The 23175-nt window shown below is 39.7% G+C and overlaps 2 protein-coding genes across 3 annotated transcripts; one reads left to right on the forward strand and one right to left on the reverse strand.

The window, feature by feature from the left end:
• Nucleotides 1-1447: 1447 nt before the first annotated feature.
• Nucleotides 1448-15706, reverse strand: tspan11 (tetraspanin 11). Of its 2 annotated transcripts, XM_070928855.1 has the most exons (9): nucleotides 15594-15706; nucleotides 12930-13037; nucleotides 11071-11262; nucleotides 9081-9155; nucleotides 7227-7331; nucleotides 6573-6731; nucleotides 5888-5974; nucleotides 4732-4855; nucleotides 1448-2799 (listed from the first exon to the last, which is right to left on the reverse strand). In XM_070928855.1, the coding sequence occupies exons 2-8, from the start codon at nucleotides 13014-13016 to the stop codon at nucleotides 4778-4780; spliced, it is 783 nt and encodes a 260-aa protein (XP_070784956.1). In that variant the 5' UTR covers nucleotides 13017-13037; nucleotides 15594-15706; the 3' UTR covers nucleotides 1448-2799; nucleotides 4732-4777. The 2 variants fall into 2 exon arrangements, with proteins under 2 accessions (XP_070784956.1, XP_070784957.1); XM_070928856.1 differs by lacking the exon at nucleotides 4732-4855.
• A 3508-nt stretch (nucleotides 15707-19214) lies between these two features.
• Nucleotides 19215-21509, forward strand: LOC139305068 (E3 ubiquitin-protein ligase TRIM39-like). The gene is made up of 2 exons (XM_070929009.1): nucleotides 19215-19259; nucleotides 19400-21509. The coding sequence occupies exon 2, from the start codon at nucleotides 19402-19404 to the stop codon at nucleotides 21016-21018; it is 1617 nt and encodes a 538-aa protein (XP_070785110.1). The 5' UTR covers nucleotides 19215-19259; nucleotides 19400-19401; the 3' UTR covers nucleotides 21019-21509.
• Nucleotides 21510-23175: the final 1666 nt, after the last annotated feature.

The raw sequence follows: 23175 nt of genomic DNA on the forward strand, positions 1-23175 counted from the left end.
TGTGTGCTTGTGATGCAAAGAGGCCTCAACATATGGGAATGGTGAATCTCCAGCTGCTCCTAATTCTCCCTCATGGGTCTCTTCTGGCGAAGGGTGTAAACCGCATGCTAATGTGTGCAGCATCTGAGTTGTGTGTGTGTGTTTCTATCTTGTCAGTATCATTGTGCCCTTCTTCTGCATCGTAATATGTGAATCGTCTGCAGGAAATGAGAGCCATCCTCCTTTAGCTGATGAAGACAAAGGGACTGACAGACTCTAAAGACTCGCTGAAGCCAAAATGTTGGAGAACATCCAAACTCGTTTCAAACTTTTTGCCCTTTTCCTAAATGGGTGACAATGATAGATCGCTCTGAACCGACAGTGTCTCATAAGTAATCTGGAGCTGTGGGGAAACAAAGAAAAAGCAAAAAGTCGTGCTTCAAAGACAAATAGTTAGGTCATATGGCAACAATATAGCACAAATAATAATGCACCATCTATGTGCATTGCATAGTGTTTGATATAGGAAGACTTTGCCTCAACAAGACCCTAAAACCACACAAAACTGCACAAGCCCTGCATCATGAATAAATGTGGTTTGAACTGGTAAGCCAACAACATTTTCCGATGTGAAATTGTGGGAGACCCCACACGAAACAAGTGTTTTCACAATGTTCTCTTACTGAAGCACACACGTCATGATAATGTGAACAATCACAACCTGAGATCTCACGGCAGCTTACATTGTCTTGCAAGACTTTGACACTAATGTGCACAGAGTAAATACAAAGAGACAGATTTAAAAAGACTTGGATGAAACAGTGGCTGTAAATGACTTTTTGCTTGCATACTACAGTAAGTAACATAGTAGGGTTTGGTTCTCACATGTATCAAAACACAACAAGACACAGATTATGTAAAACATGTTTGTTCCTATTCTATTTGGTTGGAGGCCCTGAACAGATCAGATATGTCAAAATTGAATCTTTACAAACGTGACACTGCAAGACAATCAGGTAAGAGGACCCTCTGCCATCAGGGAAAGTTACTTTGAGCATCAGGTGAGACCAAACTGTCTGTTGGGTCAGCTTCAGTAAAACAGCAGGATTATTTGACATGATGAACGAGATTCAGCCAAGCCTGTACCACTGCAAATGAAAAATCTTTGTCTCCCTCTAGTGGTTTACTACTCCAGCTGACCAAGCCCTCAAATATGTGGGGACATGGAGAAATGTCATATGCTGTACAAATTGTAAAGCCCTCTGGGACAAACTTGTGATTCTGGCCTTGATAAATAAACTGCCTTAATTTGCCATAATGCCCAAATGATCATAATCTCATCAACTAGAACACTGCCAAACGGCAATCATGGCATCACAGCTGGCGGTGTAAGACAACTCTTAAATATTTGTCTTTCATTAACAGAATGCAATTTCTTAATGCAACAATATTTAAATATTTATTTATGAGTTTCATATCAATATTTTGAATAGCACAGTCACTAGTTGGAGCACATGTCAAAGTTTTACCATCATCCCACCCACAACCACCCCTACAGTGTAGTGGCAACAAGGCCACTCATTGTTCTATACGTAATAGCTATGGGGGAAGGGATGGCAAGTGATTGATTAAGCAGTAAAAACAACAGCTTTCTTTGGCTCTCACAGAAGTCACTATAGAGAATGAAAACTCAGTGTGAGGGAAAGTAATAAGTCTAACATTCACAGAAGGCAATGTGTGTTTATGTGTGTTAATGATAAATGAATGATGCATCTTCAGTGTCACACACTAAGATAAAGAGCTGACTTTGATGTGAGAATGTCTGAATTTCATAGTATGGTATCATAACAAAGTGCAGCATATAATGTAGTTATAATATCACACACAGTATAGTATATAACCAGTGCCAACCACTAGGTGGAGTTATAAATTCAGGGATCTGGCAACCATTTGAGAAAATGACTTTCACTTTTTCTTTTACTTATTAGACTGTCTGGGAACATCGTGATGTTTGTAGCCATACATGTGGGTGTTATCACCGGTGTTCAGTTAATTAAGTATCCTACAGTTCAACATTCAGTGCTCAGAAATATAGACATAACTAGAAATACAAAAATAGTAAACTAGATTTCATTTGCCGTTTATCAATTAATTCAGCTCCCTTTGAAAGATTTCAGGCACAGAATGAAAACATAATCATTTACCAGCAGAATTATGAAAGAGGCACATTGTGTTCGCAAAAGATACAACCATTAATTACCTTTCTTCATTAACGGCGACACCAGTGTACACTGTGTCCTTACTCAAGTACTGGAATGGTCAAAAAACATAAATCTCTGCACAGTGAGAACATGATGAATCAATTTGGATCATCCTTAGCTGAACAGAGTAGAATGCATTATGAGTACATTATGTCCCTTTTTTTGTCCTGCTCAAACTAAAGCATGCATCTAAGCCAAGGCAATGATGCAAACAGACATGTGTTCCTGTTGGCCCAGATCACAATCAGGTATCAGAAATGTATAAGCCTAGATTAAAGTACATTGTTAACATGAGTACAATTCTGCACAAGAGGAACCAAAAATCAGCCTGGTTGGTCAATGACACACTTTGTATCTGACTGCGATGGACCTGGAACGCATCTGTGCACTTAGCTTAGATCACCAGGTCAGAGTTCAAGATTCAGAGGTTGCAGTGTAGGCGTCAGTAGGTCATTGTTCCATCTGCCTGTTGAGGTGGTGTGTTGGGAGACGGGTGTGCTCAGTAAGGGTCCATCTTGATCCTTCTGTACAAGCAGCTGGTGAACACCATCCCACAGATCTGAAAACAGGACGTGTTAGGTCAAAAAGCGCTACTCAGTCACCATGGAAGACTGCAGGAAGCTTGAATGCTATTGACTGTGGGGGTAGAGAGGGGTTAAAGGTGATGAGGTTAGAGACTGCTGGAAAGTATGTAGCTGGTTACTACGGGGATGTCAGGAGTCAAGCAGCCATTACTACAGCAACATGTGCGTGCACAGGCTTGCACAAGCATATACAAACTGAAGCACTGGGGGTGGGGTCAACAAGATTTAGAGAACTCAACTCTAAATAATCTGGTGACAAAAATCATAATTTACACTTACACAAAGTTACACTCTACTTGCGATGTCCCTGACAAAAATAGTTTTAACCCAGAAAAAAGCTTTATTGCTGGACTGTGGGTTCAAAAGTCTCCAACCATGTAACTGCATGCTTCAGCTGGTGTTGATGCAATAAGGGAAATTACAAAAAATTAAAAGAAAAAAGGGGTCAGGTTTTTAACACCTAAATAATAATAATTAATAATTTCCAATATCAGGTCTTATTAAACAAAACCATGTTCATTTGGAGGTTTCTACATTTATAAAGACACATGATCTGATGCTGTAATCTCTTGGCACCAGGGTAAGCTCAGATGTATGCAGAACCTTATAGATTCTACAAGACATGATTTACAGAACCACTATACTGTACAGTACTATAGAAAAGGTCCAAAAACTAGAGCACAGCAGGAGTGGATATTGACCTAAGCCACTGGGCCTGCCAGACTTGATGGATAAACAGGCAAGGGCCCAGATTCAATCTTTGAGTCTCTAAAAGCCCTCTGAGAAAGCCTTATCGAGCGAGTCAGCATTGTGTATTGACTCATCACAATCTCCCTTCAGACAAGTTTCTGTTGTTTTTTTTTCCTTCTCCACCACCACCAGTGACGGATATGTAGAAGCACAACATTTTGGCTGAGAGAACGATGACAGGAAAAGAAAACAAAGGAAAACAGCCTCTAAAAGAGCCTAATTTGAGAAGACAGGGGATATTGATACAAAAACACAATGATGTAACAGTGTAAAAAAAATAATAAAAGAGAGAGAGAGAATAGTTATTTCTGGTTGGATGGCAGTTGTCTTAAAATTGTATATCTGGGAACCCCAAACAGAGTTCCAGTCAATCACTATTCTTTGAATCACTATTCAGTATTCAACTCATTGTTCATGATAGCCAAGTCCACTTTAGATTTTAAGTAACTATAGCAATAACAAGGCCTTTTCTGAATAGTAATGTACTAGGAGGAGAGAAAAAAAAAAAAAGAACATAAGTGTACAGTTCACTACCTCTTCTTTCAATTTTAGTAATTTGACAAAAGAAATCATTCAAAGTTAGGTAAGGTAATTACTACTGATAGCACCTTCTGTTAATACCAGGATAAAATATAATTATCTACAAATTGCATACCAAATCCATCCCCACACCTAGTTACCATCTTCCTACAAATATATAGTGAAGCCTGATGTTAACGTTTGAATTTAAAATAAACTGCCATTAGGGATATAGAGCAAAACCTTGGTATATAGGGTAATTACACATTTCACTGTAGGTGTTTTTCTTTATAGAATGAGGCACCACTGTATAAAAATACAGAACATGACTCTTACTAATAACATCATTGTGCAAAAGCAGTTACGTTTTGATTAATCAAGCCATTCTCATGATGTGTTTGACCTTTATCACATCTTTATCAGCCATAACAGCCCATCATTACAACATGCAGAGCAACAATCTGCAATATACAGCCAAAGCCAGGCAGCTGCATGCTTCACACTCAGCAAAAGGTCATGTAAGAACATAAATATGTTAATTTAGTATACACGTCGCCCACAGACTTCACGTTTAACACAGAGCAGACGGTCACACAAGGACAAACATGCAGTATCAAATTTCCACAATGCCCTCCAACCTTGTCTATCCAGTTGATTAAACCACAAAGATGCGCCTGAGCTAAATCACAAAGTACCGAAGTCCTCTTCTTCTTCTTTATAGAGCAGATAGATAAAGCAGGCTGTCAAGACTGCCCCGGCCAGCTACGGTGACACCACACACAGACATAAGGACACTGATATTCACCATAGACAGGTACATAAAATACACATGCCATAAAGACGAAAACTACAGCTAGTCTGAGTTAACATGAATTTAAACAAATCTACGTTATTTCAGTCTAACCAGAGACAAGAGTGTGAAGACAGATGTGAACAGTTGACAAAGACAAGACATACAGAAAGCCTACAGTTCAAAAGGAAAGCAAACCTATGCTTGGATTAAAAAGTGCGAAATCACACTAACCCAGCTCACGTGGCACATCCATTTCTCCAGGTTTGTTCTATATATTCAGCGCCTCATCTATATGTTGAGCATAATCCCTTCAGATTATTTGGGGATTACATAAACAGTTACCTGCCTTAAGCAAGAGATCACAGAGTGGTGATTTCTCATCCTTTTCTGTTGCAAGCCTTGATTATTTCGATAGAGAACTTCTGGCCTTATTCTCAGTTCCCATGTGGCTTGTAAACAGTATGTAAAATGGTGGCATTAAAAAGCATATCAGGTTTACAAATACCACTTGGAACAATCAATGGAGGTTTGTTTGTTTGGTCAATTTAATTTACAAAGAGGTGGTGCTGAGCTATAAGAGGACCATAGGCCAGCACAGAATTGTAAATAAGCCTGTATGCCTCCTTGGCCTCTGTAAGGCTTAAAAGCTTAAAAGCTTGAGTCCACCTCAGACTGGGCCAAATCAAATAACAGGAAAAAACAAAATCAGATAATGATGAGTGAGCAACCAGGGCAAGATGAAAAGAAGTGTCCATTTAGAGGTTGCTGACCTGCGATGGTACATTTTCAGTAATGGAAAGACTAAAACCCATCTGTCTGGGTTTCGTAAGGTTTTATTCAACAAAGGGCCGCCGTTCATTCACAAAGGTAAAAGCAGCATCTCATTTTTGATACAATAATAACTGGGCTTATATAGATTACAGTTTACTCAGGATGAAGACGGCAGAAAAGTACTCTGCTTCTTCAACAACTACCTGAACTACGCATCATATTTTACTTACCTGCAGACAAGCCACTCCTATTCCCACAGCACCAATGACCAACAGGTGGTCGGCCAGAAACTGCTCCAGCTTAGTGATGCAACCACCCTACAGAATCAAAGGCTCACAGTTAAAATGACTTATACATATCATTATAAAGACAGCCATTAGGCTTGCACTGCTCATGGCTAATTTCCAAACTGTTGCAGCGAACAAGAAAACAGGGAAAATGATTTACTAAAGCCGGTATACGCCATCTTTACCTTTTTATTTTTTTATCTGCACGTTATTTTTTCATCCCAAACCTACAAAAAACACTAAATATTCATCATCCATGGTATGTGATATTATGTGGATATGTTTTTGGCAGTGCTAAGCAGTGCACTGTGAGCAATAACTGGGGGAACTGAAGGGTCTGACACAAGAAGCTGGAAAAACTTCACCTAAGCAGCACGGATAAGCATTCAAAACCTCATCTTTTATTAATTTCCAGAGAGCTCGTTTTATCAGAGAAAGGTTTCAAACTACAGTGTTTTCTCTGTTTCTTTCATTATTTTAGTTCAAGAAGGGAAAGATCAGGGAATGGGAACATCTCAAAGGTACTCTAGTGATAATGTCTTATGGTGGCAAGCAATGTCCAGTGAACATGTGATGTGGTGCTTGTCATTTAGAATTTCTATTTTCCAGAGGCGTGTAGTCCACTGACCTCCACCTTGTAGATGTTGGAGGGGTGGTCTCTCTTGCCACAATGAGGGGTGATGGTCTTACAGCAGCTGTCGGGCACCACCCTGCCTTCTGCCGGCTTTGATGAAATGTATGTACTCACCATCCAATCATGGGAGTTATTGCTGCCACAGCACTTGAACTGGAGAGGCAGAAAGGGGAAAGCAAAGGGTTTGGTTTCATGATGTTACGCACTGTTAGAAAAACACAAATCCCTCTTCTTTTCATAATAACTACGCCAGTTTTTAAGGTTTAACTCAATTTATTTGTCTCAAACCACTTCCTCAAATGAGTATTCTGTAAACTTTGACAATTTTTGCAGCTGAAGGGAGTGGCATTCCTTCCTTTCAGGGACTTGGACAAAATCACTCTACAGTAGCTCTGGCTTTTCCACTAGTCATTTTTGGAACAATACTTTGAGAAAACCCCCAATGGATAACACAGAGCTGTGAGCAATTTCTTCTGCTGAATTTCAGCATAATTTAAACCTATTTCACATATGGTAGCTGCAGGCTAAGTCATGGAAAAAGTCTTTATAACAAAGTGCGACTATACTTGACCGTGCTGGCTGAAGAAAGGTGCAGCATATAATCTTACATAAACCAAATAAAGATGCTTTTGTGAATATAGTCCATACGTCCTGTTGTAGTCTGTCCACAGCTAATGTGATAGCCTCTTTCCCTGGCTGGGCGTAATTCTCTGTCATAGTCTGGTTGAGATGCTGCTTCAGCTCCTCACTCAGCTGGAAATGAGGAACAAAGAGAGACAGGAGACTCACACAGTGAAAAAACATTGTGACTGAGACAGAGAAGATTGGGGGGGGGAGGGTATTTATCGGAAATAAGAACATTTGTTTTGTACCCACAAGCTGCTTCATTTATTATTACACATGGAACACATCAAATACATACAGAAGAGGAGTGTGCTGAAGTGTGTTGAAGTGATAAGCCTGACAGAAGTGAAAAAGTGTGAGGATTACGGCAAGATAGACAGGTAGAAACTCCCATGCATCTGTAAGTGCTATGCTTGGATTGAAAAGACAGATGAACAACAAAAAATAAACTTTAAATATAGCCTTTCATAAATAAATAGATAAATAAATCTCTGAGCTTGCCCGCAGACAGCATGGTGCTCTTTGCAGTCCTAGCTGACTGACAGGCAGATGTTTGTGGATAACAAGATCCTTAGAACTGTGTGTTAGATAAACTCCAGACACTGAACATAATGCTCAGTGCAGGTGGCAAACAGTAACAACCCACATTCACGGATAAAAAGGAAGAACAGCAAAAAAGTAAAGCAAAAAGATCCACTGTAGATCCTCCAGTGACTCATCATCATCCATGTCCTATGAGACGAAACAAAGATCACTGGGATACCTTTGCACACAGGGAAAAAAAATGAGGAAAAAACTGAATTTAAGTCCGATGATTGCTCTAAAAATCACTCAGGGGTCACACGAGCCAAGACAACACAGCAAATAAATAGGGGTATCCATACAGATTCATTAGTAGGCGCATGACATTGCTAACATGCTTAAAGTACGTAATGATGCCCTGTGTCCCTGCATAGCAACTGTTCAGTTTCTGATCACAGATCGACTATTCTGAGATGGTAATCAAGAGGGTCTCCCATCTCAACATAATCACCTGATGCCCTGAGATGTATAAGCTAACTGCACTTAGACGTGACTGTAAAGTGGCTGAAGCACAGTGGAAACCTGAGATTGTAGCCAGCCATCAGCTGCAGCCTCAGTGTGCATTATGAAAATGCATAAAAATCAAGTCTGAACATTTTGAGTCCTAAGATGCCACAAATGCAGAGAAAGCATCCAGTTGAGACTACACAAAAAGAAGAAAAAACTGCCAAATTATTGCATTACAGGGATTTTTCAGAAATAATTATCTCTAATACTTTCAAGGATCTTTTTATTTTCCTCCTTATTTCCCTAGTAATTGCGATCTTGAAAATTGAGTATGTTCAAAAGTGTCTTCACCGCAAAGCTTTTAGTGCTGCTCTTCAACACACACCCAGAGGGCCAACACAATCTGTAACACTCAAACCTAAAAAGCAATTAAAACATTCTCTTAACAAAACATCCTCACTGCCTACCTGTCTGCATCCTAAATGTATTTTACACAAGACACATCACAGCAGATTGGTCTGATGATGATGATGATCATCATCTGGACAGAACATTAAGGTTTTTAACTCTTTCTTCCAGTTCAGTATGAGCACAACAGAAGGTCGACAGATAGTAAGTAAACCAAAAACAATGTGAGTGAGCAAACCTTAAAAAGCCTTCAAGTGACCACTGTGGCGTGCAGTTAAATGCAGTGATAATCATTCAGCTACAGCTATTTAAAGAAGTGTAAATGCAGCAAGTGTGTTATGTCTATAATTAGCATTTTGGTACTGCTGAATTTGCTTTGGCAGCTTGGATAGAGCACCATTCCAAACTACAGCTAAATAACAATAAGTAGTGATAACTTACCCTCTGGTAATAGACATAAGCCAGTACTCCAGCCACCAGTTCAATCAAGAAGATCAACAGCAGGCAGAAGAAGTACTGTGGATGAGAAAGAGGACAGAGTAGTATGCTGACATAACTCATTTGAGAAAGTTGCTCACAATCGTGACAGCTCAATAAAAACTTCCATCAACTGTCATTGTGCTGCATCTGTCACATCTAACACAGATGGCAATGCTGCACAAAAAGAGACACCACAAATCAATTTGACAGGCCGTAGAATCAGATTTCTCTCGGGCATCTTTTAAAGAGGTCTCCAAGCTGCTTGAAACCAGCTCTATTATGTATCATAATTAACTTTAAAACACAATCTTAGCAAAAACAAAATTAAGGTGATTTAAATATTTACGAAGGAATATAATGAATCAGACATCAGATAAGTGTAATCAACTACGACTAAAAATCAATACCTCAGCAGCTAGAAACAAAACTGTCAAAGAAAAGTAAACACTGGTGGCTCTAATTGTAAGCTTCATCCTTAATGATAAGCACTATTGTGCGTACTGAAATGCAGAGCATAGTTATGTAAACTGTGTAGCGAACAGATTGCCCACACATTAAAATGCTCAGAATGAGCAACATCAAGACTACAGCTTACTCAGGCTAAAATAACACAAGCACAAACTTTTGACTGTTCATAAAATGGTTCATATACCCACACAAACAATACAACTAATTGCGCCCACCTGTCACAGGGCAGGACACAACAGTTTGACAGCAACAACAGCGTTGCTTCACTCAAGACCATTATGGAGAGACAGATGTTACAACCCATCCTGCACGATGCGGGAAACAAAGCGATGGCGAACTACTGGTAAAAAACAAATAGCCGGCGGGAAGCAACGATCTCACTGAATTAATATATGACACTTAAGCAAACGTCCTCTTCTGTTTTGCAGTTATCACAGTAATTATGTCATGCAGAAACACAGCCTGCTCTGTATCTCTGGTTACAAGATTTCCAAAAGCACTCAATTCTCCATTTGCCTGCTTCCCACTTAAAATGCTAACTTCATCTCTTCTTTACACACACACTTACATGCTAGCATCACTCATTAACCTCCCAAAACTAATCTATAAATAGCACATCAATACAGTTGATATTCCATGTACCACAGACTAAATCCTCTACATATCTACCTCTTCATTCCTGCAAGCCTGTTTCTTTTTCCTATTGCTCCCTCCATCAACAGATAGACCTATAAATAGTCCTGCGGCAGTGAACGTTCACCTCCCGCCTGCTTCTCTCCCACTGGGCCCTGTCTCTGTAAAATAATGAGGACAGTAAGGGTCCTGTCAGAGCCATTTGTCAGCATCCAGTGATAGACCTTAGACCAGGGAGAGAATGGATGAGTTCCATGTTATGTTGTTGCATAGTTGTTATGTAGTTGTGCAGAGAAAGCGAACATTTGCGTATATGTGGGCGAGAATCTATCTTCTCACTGTAGACATGACAAACTAGGACCACTAACAAGTAGCCTCGACCATCAGCATTGTTGCCTGCATGATCATTCAAATTAAGAGACAGTATGGTTGCAGTATTTCAAACATGTACAACATAAGCAATCGCCAGCCTTTCTCTATATATATATATATATATATATATATATATATCTTAAAAGCTTCTATAAGTGATATGACTCTGGAGACCCCTTCAGTCCATGAGTGGTAGTTTGTTTTACATTAACTTGCCATTTTGAGTATCCAGTGTGTTCACATTGAAGAAGTGACAAAATTCAGTATAGCTGCCAGGGTGCTTTTGAAATCTGCTTGATTTTTGAGTGTGTTGTTGATTGTTGTCACACCATGCAATGTAGAAAATGGAGAAGCAGTTAGCTGTTAACTCTTCTTAACCTGTTAAAATTCACATACATGCTATACCATATATCCCACACCTTCACAACAACAAACCGGGACCTCAATAGAAACCCCCTCCATGGGTCCCCTGTCTCACCATAGACAGACAGCTTCTTTGCTCCCGGATGACAGCACAACAGCCCAAGAAGCCTGTAACCACCACCAGGCCGCCGGCCAGGATGAGGATATATGCAGAGACAGCAAAAGTGCTGGAGGCCAGCAGACTCAAGTAGTCACTCTTCTCCACCAGTGTCCAGACTCCTACACCCAAAACAGCTGCTCCACCCACCTGGAAGAGAAGGGGAGAGAGAGAGAGGAGGTGGTGGAGTAAAAAAGATATTAAGAGTATAAAAGGTAAAGAGATACTATAAAACTGATATGGGTGTAGCAAAAGGTTTCAAAGAAGAAAGAAAAGGTGAAAAGACATGATAAAGGCACAATAATAGCATGGTGAAACGGTATGAGTCAGAAAACACAGAAAGAGGAGATACGGGTGACTTGAACAGAGAAAGGAAACTGTGAAAACACTGAGCGTGTCATGTCAATTCAATCTTAAAGAAAGATAAATAAAAGACCAAAAAGTACAGCACTTTACAGGACAGGAGGTGACACATAGGAAGTGAGTTCAATGCTATTAGATGAGTCAAGAAATGCAACAACATGAGAGAACAGTGGGAGGGAGTGAGAAGGGGCATAAGATAGGGTAGAAAGAAAAGAGAGGAAATAGAAAGAACAACAGAGAGAAGTGGCCAGGCATAAAGAATAACAGCCATAGGAGCAGTGGGACTTTAGAGGTCAAGTCAGGGCATAATGACCACTTCCTTACAAACAATCCTGGATAACAGACCAAGGGTGGTGTCCAGATCTGTTCCTCTCATCAGTTTCAAAAGGCGCACGGATAGGAAATGCCTCACTGAGTCTCTCCCCTTCATCCTCCCATTCCATTTCCGTCAAAAGCAAGATCCACAAACTCACAACAACACAAGGAGGCACCACTTTGATACATACAGGGCCTAGAGGGAGATGACTCCTGCCAAACTATAGCATATTTAGGACTTTTATATTGTTTTTAACAAGATAATCCCTTAAATCCCTCACAGAATGGGGATGGGGATGCATTAATCCAATCCACTGCATCCGTATCAAAGTGGATATATTTGATATTTTGCAAGATGACTAGCTATGCTGTATTGCTCTTTGACTGACGGATGTTGTAATGATGCAGTCGTGAAGAAAAGGAAATATGCGTGTGGTTCCAAGGAGGAGAGGGAGACAATTCGTTTCCTCGAGAGATGAGTTTTAAGGTAGTGACAGAGAATTAACCCAAACCTGATGATTGAGCTTGATCCCTTTTCTCTCTTTAACCTCTCCCACACACAGATACCTCTCTCTCTGTCTCTCTCTCTACACATAATAATCTCTTTGCCTCAGACTTTGGAAATGTTTCAAAGTGACCCCAGACACCCTGCACAGTAACTGTAAGAGCATACACTTTTAGCAGCGAATTGCAGTATCATAAAGTGTGGTGCCAGAGAGCAGGTTTGACACACTGTTCCACATCAACAAGCCCTAAATAATCTATGACTCACTTTGGGCCGAGTCCATAGTTTAGCCATTTTAGAATCAGAACTCTCCTGAATCCTCTCTAAATGGCTCCTTCCCTTTAACACCTCTACACCTGCACTTTTAAAGGAACAATGAAGCATCTTTACTGTGTCTTATAGCACAAAATTATGATTCCCCATTTACTAAACATCTCTAGTGAAAATTAGCTCTAATTACACAATATTAAAAACATGACTTAATGAATTAATTTAGAGCTTATTTAATGCTGTATGAGCATCACATTGCGAGTAATTATGAGTAAACAGAGGACAAAGCGTAACCATAGTAAGGGTTTTTCCTGTAAGGTTTTGTGAGTGTAGGCAGAGGAGTACATTTACAGCTCTCACTTACCCAGAAGAGAAAGTTGAAAACAAAGAGCAGGTACTTGAGACACACAGTCAGCCAGTCCTCCTGGTCATCTTTATAAACTGCCGACATCTTCCTTCCTCCAGTTCAACTCTGAAAGTGCAGGTTTTTTTCTCAGTGATAATGGGAAATACAACATTTGACAGCAAAAATATAATTAATCCATGCTTAAAAAGCTTTCACAATAACAAAACTTAAAATTTTACCTATATAGATACTGCTCAGAAAAGACAGAAAAATATTGTCTCAGATGTAATAGAGTTTGATACTGCAAGGCTGTAGATGAATGCTGAGCCTTATAAATAAATTGCAAGTGTATATTGTGCATATGACCCCAATGTGCAGTCACAAATTGAATTACTTTCCTACTGATAATACTCAAATTTTGCTTCTGCAACGCAAATACAATAGTCTTAATCTCAGGGAAATTAAAATGAAATGGAATAAAAGGATAACACAGCTAACACACTGTAGTACTGTCAGGTAACTGAAGTGGCCCAAATTAGCCAGGCAAAATAAACCTACTCATGTCAAGGCACAGCTTATTGTCATTTGACAGCTCTGCATAAAATGTGTGCCACAGCTAGTGAGAGTAATCTGAGTGATTGTGTTTGCCAAAGGGAAACAGCTGCCTATCAAATGTCACAACAAAAGCAATATCTCAGAAGTAATTTCACATTCCCTTTTCAGCATTTACAGTTTGCATGCTTTGCCGAGCCAAATAAGCTACAAATATAATTACTCAAGTAGTGTTCTCACATTTGTACTCCTATCTGCACATAACTCCCAGCTGATCACACAGCAGTGTCAAGTAACAGTCTCAAAGGGCCTTTGAGTACGACTAAAAAACTTGAATCATACTAACAAGTTAAAGTCACATTTCTGTCACTACACTGCAACCTTTAATTCATATTTTCTAACTGAAACTCCTTCTGTTATACTTTAATTATTATCAAGATTTCCATTGGGGTACATCTTACTAGTTGCTAAGTGATGCAGGATCCAAGTTCACAATGTCACCTCCTCTTGTTCCACAAACCACATCTTTAAATTATTCATGACACAGAACAGACCATAAACCTGAATCATTAATTGAGCGCACAGTTTCAGATCTGTAAATAAAAGGGCCATGGGGTGGGAAGCACTTAGACCCACACAATTGATCTGCACAGTACCTCGCAGTGGATAGCACCAAAGGAAATAGTGCAGGTTTGTTGACCACAAGTATGTCTAACAACAGTCTAAAATAGTCAGGATAGGTCATATTGGTCTGGGACAAATGTGTCAGATTATTACTAATGATACTTGACCAGGTCTAAACTTCAGTATGGTCCATAAACAACCTAGTGGCCTTGTTAAAAAGGGTTGGTTCATCCATGGTTTTGAGTACTGTATCTGCCTTCAACCAAGTACAATGGAAGTGAATAGAGTTTAATTTGGCGTGTTCACAGCATTAAGAGAAACAATTAACAATGTAATCTCTTTCCGTAAAGTTTGTTCCCATTGCTCTGGATAATCCAGACCTCAGTTTTTTTTACATGGACTATTTCTTAAAGAAGTAGTAGAACTTATTATACTGTTCTTCTCAGTGCATTCTGTGAATTATTTACACTATTGGGGCACCGTTTCTGGAAAAACGCATTACAAGGTTGTTATTTTGAATGTCAATGCTGTGAGCACCCCAAAGGACACTTTATTCACTACGACTGTAATGGAGTGAAAGCAGACACCTCAGATTGCTATCTCTAGACCTTAGCACATAAACCAAGCCATCATGGCTAAATAGAGGTAAGTAAGAGGAAATGTTTATTTGATTGTGGTAATTTGGGTGAACCAACTCTAATAATGTAATAGCTACTCAATACTTCTAGGATCACAAACCATGCAGATTAAAAGCCAAATTACTGTAGCATTTTGACTAAAGTGGATATTATGAAAGAAATAAAACGAAATAATACATAAAATATATTATACAGGACTTCACACGAATACATACTAGAGTTGACTATAAGACAGCTAGGTTACAGTATAGTCCCCGCCCTTTCTTCACCTGATTAACTCACCTGTGGCCACACTTTAAATATTAATGCGCGAAACAAAGTCACCACTTAAGGTTTTATCTATCGTTTAGGAAACAAACATGCAGTTTAACTAATACTCTCATACTGGCCGAGAGACGGCATGCTGTTTTTCAATTTGCTGTTTAAATAAAGTCGTTTAAACAGGCACTTCTTGTCAATGTGGTTAGTGATTTAGCTAACAGCACCTAAGCTAGCGGTTTCCCACTATTAACTATTAAATGACCGTTGCACGTCCAGATGCGTTAAATGGCATCGTCAGTTAGTTACCTAGCTAACGTTACTAAAATGGTTTCTTCCAGGGATGATATGTCCTGCCCCGTAGATTTCGGACTTTGACCAGTGTAGGTGTCCTTCCAAGCAGCGTATAAGTCAAGCGAACATATGTCCTTTGCGGTTCAAGACTAACTTTCTTGCCTCCCCTTTTCAGTATGGGGGTGTAGACTCGAGCATCCTGAAAGAAACATCCCTCCACCTGCGTCGTTGATGCGCAGGACAAAGTTTAACCGACTTATCTTACTGTTACATCGACAAACTAACGTTTTCGTTTCATAGCCGAGAACATACTCACCAGAACGACGTATAGTGACGATAAATGAGCTCGTTTTGTTGCTGATCCCGTTAAATCAGAGTGTACGGCACTGCAGCAGTGAGCGTTTCGTCCAGTCAAGCTTGTTGCTCTCGGGGTGTCCGACAGCAGGTTCGTGCGGATGCTGCCTTTGGGTGCAGCTTGTTTTTTTGACACTGATGAGCATTATGGCACGTTTACGCTCCGGTTGCTCAGAAATAATAGCATAACAGAGAGATGCAGCTTCAAATTTCCCACTCACACACCACACACGCACAACAACTTAATGTAAATAGACATAGAAATTGATGAATATTTTGTGGATATAAAAAAAATATAAATTCAGATACTTGAAGTGTCAAATAAATGTTGAAAGAACTATTTCTTAACTACTGTGCATTAATTGTAAATGTATAGATATAAGCTTATCTTATATGTATTAGGTAAAATGCTGAAAACATAATAATATTGTTTATTCCCTTTTATTTTACGATCATTGTTATATTTCTGACTGTCAGTGAAGGCAGCGCAGAGCGAACTTGTGGAGAGGGTCACAATGTGGAGTGACAGAGAAGGAAGTGGAGCTGCTACCCTTAACAACAAGATAGGCTGAATACCACCGTGCCTGGTTACAATGTAACCACATAACCCCTGAAGAATTTCACAATGAGTTGTACATGAATAAACAAAGAGAAAGAGAGAAAGAAAGCACAAACTACAGTGAACATAGCCTCAAACTTAGTGTGTAGGCTTTTTTTGCAAGGCCAGTGTGTGCATAAATGAATGTCTATAAATAAATGTACAGTAGAAGTCCTTGCCGTTAACTTGGATACATCTCATTATGAATTCCAGTCAAGCCAGTAAGAGAAACAATCAATTTTCAAATTGCTCTTCATTATGCAAAGAAGTTCATGAACAGAGCGCCTTTGTGACCCCAAAGGGAGAGATGGTCATTTGGTATCTCAGCAGTGAGCAGACTGACATCAATTTGACTGTCTAGACTCATTTAATCACGAAAGAAATGCAACAATACACGAAACCCACAAGACTTAAATTTATATGAGAAAAAGAGAAAGAAAAAGAAAAGCAAGCTGAAATAAGGACACCAAACTCTCTACAAATAATAACTCATGATTGTATTTTTTGTGGTACCTGCATATACAATTTAATGACATGAAAGCCAATAATAACTTCTAAATAAAGTAACTGGTGGCTGTCCCTCTTTTGCTTCACAACCCTGCCTGACCAATGTGCTCAGTGAATTTTTTATGTAATCATAATTCTTCATCACAGCAAGACTTCCTCTCTGACCATAACAGACCCTTCACTACGTATTTGCCTCTTTTTCCACCTCAGTAATTCAATAAGCTTGCAAGCTATTAGGAGTAGATGATGGCTGCAGGGGAAGGAACTCTGCAGTGGTCACCTGGACTGGCGACAATCAGTCTACCAAAACAAAATTACTTAGCAGAGGATGTCATCCATCAGGTGAAGTTTTCCCAAGTAAACATCATCCAACCAGAACGTGAAACTACAGGATATCATCGTTCTGTGGTTAGGAATTTGGAGCATGGCTGTTTTCCATCTCCTCATATTTGCATAGGTGACACATGGTAGAACAAACAGAAATGCTTCCCTGAAAGCCAGCTAATTTCTATGCCTAGCGTCCAGTCTCATTCTGCTGTAGTTAGTTTATCGCCTCTCATGCTTTGTAGCCTGCTAAGCCCTCTAATGCTTTCTCCCACAGGGGGGTAGGAGCAGGGCATGACTGAGTATGCATGCCAAACACAAACTGGTTAAGGGGAAAGCAAACATGATGTGCATTGGTGTGTGCATGTGTGGTTGTATGAGTGAGAAGTGAGAAAGAGAAAAGAGGTACGTGTGTAAAGATAGAGACACAAATTGCACACCTGCTGCTGCAGTGTTGTGGATGCATTCATTTGAATTTCACATTATATTTGCCAAGTTTTAACATCTGTTTTCCTGGATGTGTGCCTGTCTCATTAGGTAGACAGCTGGGTGTTTGTCCCATAGTGAAAATTGTGCACAGAGAAGATGGCAATTGGTTAGAATGTGTGAAAGTAATGGGTAAATAGAAACATTTATATTTTATAATTGAAACTAAAGTACACAGGGAATTAATATTGTTTTGAAGAATATTATATGTTTTGTTTGTATAGTTCAATCTGTAGTTTTGTGTAGTTTCGTATTGACCAGAGGTTCAACTCCCTGGTGTGTCCTGTAAAAGTGCAATGGAGCAAAGTTTCAGCCACTCAGCTCCTGCTTGTCGTGCCTGACCTCTTGTGGTCAGACTCACCTGGAAGCCCCATGACAGACTGGCCTCTTCACAGAGAGCACAGTTCTAGTTTTACAAGTCGGGAAGAGATGACAAAGATATCTACAGCACAATTCAGGCGGATGATGCGTAATCTCAAAAGAGATAACAGACTACAAGAATCTTATCAAGAAATAGAGAATTTTCAGACCATGCTGTCTCTCTTTTGTTTGCTGGATTAGGAAAAGCCAGGAAGAACTGATAATACTCTTATAGGAGATCCAGAGAACTTCTTGGACATGAACCACAAGCCTGTTTTACAGGTGAAGCAGGAAATTGCCACAGTGAAATCTCAGAGCAGCTCTTCCTATCTCAAAGCACAACCATAAATGTAAAGAACTAGAGAAACATTAGCTGTGATGGGAACCTGTGTATGGGATTTCTGGGGAGAGTCAAGTCTCAAATCAACAGGAGAAAGTCAATAGGTTGACAGAGAACTGAGGACACTGAGATGGGTTATCCAGGTTTAAGGTGAGAAAGTGATAAGCAGACAGTTTCACAAGTGGTCCATCAAAAAGATAATAAATCCTAGAGTGCTATAGGAAAGATAGGAGATTTGTGTGACGCAAGAGTGGAACAGGTGTGTGTACTACAATGTCAGCCGATCAGTCGATCAGGCAGTTGATTGGCCCACCACTTTAGTCCAGACAGAAATATCTTAGCAACAATGGATTGCCTTGAAATTTGCTACAGACACTCATGTCCCTCTCAGGATGAATTGTAATACTATGGTGATCCCTCACTTTTCATCTTGCACCATCATCAGGGCAAATTTTTAATTTGTTTTATGACCATTTAGTGCTAATTAGCAAATGTAAGAATGCTAACACACTAAGCTAAGATGGCGAACGTGACCAACATTATACCCGCTAAACATCAACATTTTAGCTTTGTCATTGTGAGCATGTTAGCATGCTGATGTTATTTATGACAAATTCTTCCCTTCTCCTATTTTATCTCAGCAGTTGAGATAAAATAGTTCCCTGTGGATAAATTACATCTTTGCAGTTGCAATGTCAAAAATCTATACATGACGATTATAATTTGTGGATATGTACAAATTAACTCTAAGTAACTAACATAACATTTGGGGGTGATATTTGGCATTAATAAACCTGGTACTTTACAAACACCTCATGTGAATGGAGTCGAAAGAGTTAAATATTACCAGGAAGTGTAGCCCATAATTACAGAGCAGAGGAGGAGCCCTTGCCTACGTCACCATGCTGAAACGAAACTCAACGAGGAAACTTACAGGACAACTTTACAAACGCTAAGGGTGGCTTGTTTTGATCTTTTTTGCGCATCTTCTTTTAAAACTTGCTACTTTACAGGTAAGAAATATATAGTTCAATCATTACCTTTCCTCCATGTGTTTCTTGTCTCACATATGTCAGAATAGAATACACTGTTTCAACAGATTATCAATCCCATTTAGTTTTAATTGTGTTTTTACTTATTCATTCTTGTCCAGATATGGCAACTGCCAGCTGTCTACTGTCAGAGGAGAAGTTCCTGTGTTCTATCTGTCTGGATGTGTTCACTGAGCCAGTATCAACACCGTGTGGACACAACTTCTGCAGTGCATGTATCCTCAAGTATTGGGACAGCAGTGACATTTGCCTGTGTCCATTATGCAAAAGGATATTTTGTCCAAGACCTGAACTCCAAGTCAACACAATCGTGTCTGGGTTAGCTGCTGAGTTTAAGATGTTAGTTCAAGTCAAAGCCTCAACTCCAGACCCACAACTTGCTGAAACAGCTGACATTCTTTGTGATATCTGCTCTGAGATAAAGGAAAAGGCTGTTAAGTCTTGCCTGATGTGCCTAGTGTCTTTCTGTGAAATGCACCTTGAGCCACATCAGAGAGTCGCTGGTCTCAAGAGCCACACATTATTACCCCCTGTGAATAATCTTGATGCCAGAATCTGTGAGACGCACAGCAAGATAACAGAACTGTACTGCAGGACTGACCAGGCCTGTATTTGTGTCTTGTGTATCAAAACCAATCACAAGAGTCACAATGTTGTCCCACTTGAGGAAGAATATGAAGCAGTGATGGCAAAAAAAGATGAGTCAATGGCAAATATCCAAAAGATGATACAATCACGGTCCGAGAAGATAGCTGAGATTGAAGACTCAGTTGATGGAGCTGAGAAAGAGAAAGAAGCCAGTGTGCAGGTCTTCACTGACTTGATCATCTCCATCCAGAGAAGCCAGGCTGAGCTTGTTGAGGTGATTGAGGAGAGGTACAGAGCAACAAAGCAAAAAGCTGAAGACTTTCTCACAGACCTGAGGATGGAAGTCACTGAGCTTGAAAGCAGAAGCAGCCAGCTGGAGCAGCTGTCACAGTCTGAGGATCACCATCATTTTGTCCAGAGCTTCCCAAGCTTGAGCTCTCCTTTAAACAAGGACTGGGCCAACATTGGTGTTCACTGTGATCTGTCTTTTGGGGCAGTCAGACGTGCTGTGACCCTGCTGAAACAGAGAGCTGACCAGCTGATGGAAGAGCTTCCTGAGACCAAAATGAAAAGAATGAGAGAATATGCGGTGGACTTGACTTTTGACCCTGACACAGCATATTGCTCACTTGTCATAAGCCAGGATGGAAAACAAGTGGTAGCTGGAGACACACAAGAGAATCTTCCCTACAATCCAAAGAGATTTGAAATATCTGAGGAGGTTTTGGCAAAGGAGGGGTTCACAACAGGGAAGTTTTACTATGAGGTGCAGGTGAAAGGAAAGACTGACTGGATTGTTGGAGTGGTCAGAGAGTCTGTTGAGACGTACTTAGTTCAGTCAGTTAAAAATGGTTACTGGGCCATTGTGTCTGATGATAATGGTATACATAGAGCATCTTCAAAATCAGATAATAAAATCATATGGACAGAAAAGCTTCAGAAGGTGGGCATCTTTGTAGACTATAATAAGGGAGCAGTTTCTTTCTATGATGTGAATTCTAAATCCCATATCTATTCTTTCACTGGCCACCACTTTACAGAGAAACTGTTCCCATACTTCAGCCTTCAAGGCAACATGGATGGAACAAACTCCGCCCCTATCATCATAACCCCTGTACCTCAAACACACTGAGTTTGTTCCTCTTTGGTTTTTCTTGAACGACCACGGAAAAAACAACATTGGTCTCTATTAATACTTTAAGCAGATTTGTTTAAAGTATTAAGAGCCACCTCCAAATGTTATATTGGTAATCAAACTAGCCTCTTTGATATTTTGATTTTGTATCCTTGTAGAAGTATGACACTGCATCAGTGGTATTCTGTTCCCCTCTCTACACTGTATGTGTAGATGATGATACAAATGTTATTTTGTCAGATCCTGTTGCATTACAGTGGATGGGGTTATCAATGTCATTTAACATGATGTAATGTTCATTTGTTAAGATATTCTGTTCATGCATATTTTCAATGTTAAACAAGATTATATGCAGTAAATTGTAACATTTCTGTAAAATGGAGGGACAGTAATGAGAATTCTCCATTTTGCTGGTTTCTTGTAATTCACTGTGGCTTGAAATGAAGAGCTTTTGTTCATTTTATAAATGGTCCTGAATAAACGACACATCTAGACTGATTTCCTTGTATCATTCCTACCTAGAAGCTCAGTCACAATATTAAACTAGCTGTAAAGCATTTGAACAACTCTTGAGTGTGTGATGTGGTGTAACTCAGAAATGTAACATAACATGAGTGTAATAGCTTCCGAGTGAAAAGGACTCTGACTCCCTCCCTGTGCCGTTTTGAAATTACATTGGACATTGTAAAGTGCCCATAGATATTGCCATTTTTTTGCTTCAGTTATGTACTCTTTTAGACCAATATAGTGCCTGTATACATTTCACTATTAGAGTGATTACAGCACAAGAGCAGCCATGACCGCGTGACTTGCAGTGGATAGCAGGTGCAGTGTTTTGCACAAGGACGAACCTAAACTGCATCTAACTACAAGGCCACCGCTAGAAGTCAGTCTAGGTGAGCCCTGGCTCCTTGCAGTTTTTAACAATTTAGGTGTATAAGGGAACTCAACAGAATACATGTTACCTGCTTTGCGAGGCTTGTAAGTCAGTCAATAGTGGTCTACCCACTGCTTTCACTCCTGACTCCTGCCTATGTGCTCCTGCCCCCACACTGATTTGTGTGTGTGATAGAGTGGATGCACACATTATCCTCGAGTGTGATGCGTGGGCCAATGTTCTTAAGCACCACTGATGGAGCTCATCCATAACTGTGACTAAAACCTGGTGTGTTTCATTGTATTTGGATTTCATTAATGGGACACGAGCCCATTTCTCTTCAGTGAGGAATATCTTGTAATGTTTTGTAGCTTACTACTGAATCCTTTGATACAGTATGAAATGAGTGAGCGGGTAAGTAATGAAAGAGGTGCAGATGCAGATATCAACAGTACACCATAGAGTATGGAAATCAAACGTCCTGAAGTAGGAGATATTTTGACATGTTTTCCAGGAGGAAGGCGGTATACAGTGTGGATGTGAATATCGTGTGAATTTAAAATCACATTAATACACTTGCATATTTTGTCAGAGAGTATATTCCTTTTATGTTCTCAGGTGAGGAAATTGGAATCAAAAATCCTCCGATCATGTCTTAAGTTTGAGACATACCTTTTTTTTCTTTTAGTGATGTCTCTCACTACAAGAGAGATGAGTGTCAGCTGCATGTGTAATCAGTGAATAAGGAAAGACTCCTGGAAAAAGTGTTAAAATGGCCAATCATGACGCTGTCTATGGATTCAAAATGCAAGCATGTTGTACTCAGAGCCACACCACAATCAGTGATGACACAGTAGGTGTTTTTGCCTTTAGCAGCCAATGAAAAGCACCTGTTGTTGCTTCACTGATTGGAATGAAGAAAGACTGAATGATGCTTCATCGTTCCAACCCACAGAGAGGAGTGAAGAAGGGAATTTTTGTGATAGAGGTTCAACAAGTTCTCAATAACAAGTATATTTCTTTAAGCTATCATTTGAATTTTCCTGTCATAAGTGTGAGTATCCAATCAAACCTGAGCTATTTATTAAACTTTTGGGGGGTCAAGGTAAGTTTATATTTTCTTTAAGGTTTGGGTAGCAACAACACACAATATAAAAATACTTGATCACAAATGAAGGTATTGCAGTACTACATAATTTTGCTTACGTAAAATATTTAGCAACAAAAGTAAAAGTTCTCATTATGCAGAATGGCCACTGTCCGTGTTTTATACATTA

Source organism: Enoplosus armatus, chromosome 22, assembly GCF_043641665.1.
Source record: "Enoplosus armatus isolate fEnoArm2 chromosome 22, fEnoArm2.hap1, whole genome shotgun sequence".
Lineage (NCBI taxonomy): Eukaryota > Metazoa > Chordata > Actinopteri > Centrarchiformes > Enoplosidae > Enoplosus > Enoplosus armatus.

What these genes read in the sequence shown, in the direction of transcription:
- tspan11 (XM_070928855.1), bottom strand. Translation starts at nt 13,016, where the DNA reads ATGTCGGCAGTTTATAAAGATGACCAGGAGGACTGGCTGACTGTGTGT. An exon ending in AAAGAAGCTGTCTGTCTATG is followed by an intron (nt 9,156 to 11,070) that starts GTGAGACAGGGG and finishes TCTCATCCACAG; the next exon opens with TACTTCTTCTGCCTGCTGTT. An exon ending in CTTATGTCTATTACCAGAGG is followed by an intron (nt 7,332 to 9,080) that starts GTAAGTTATCAC and finishes CCTCATTTCCAG; the next exon opens with CTGAGTGAGGAGCTGAAGCA.
- LOC139305068 (XM_070929009.1), top strand. Translation starts at nt 19,402, where the DNA reads ATGGCAACTGCCAGCTGTCTACTGTCAGAGGAGAAGTTCCTGTGTTCT.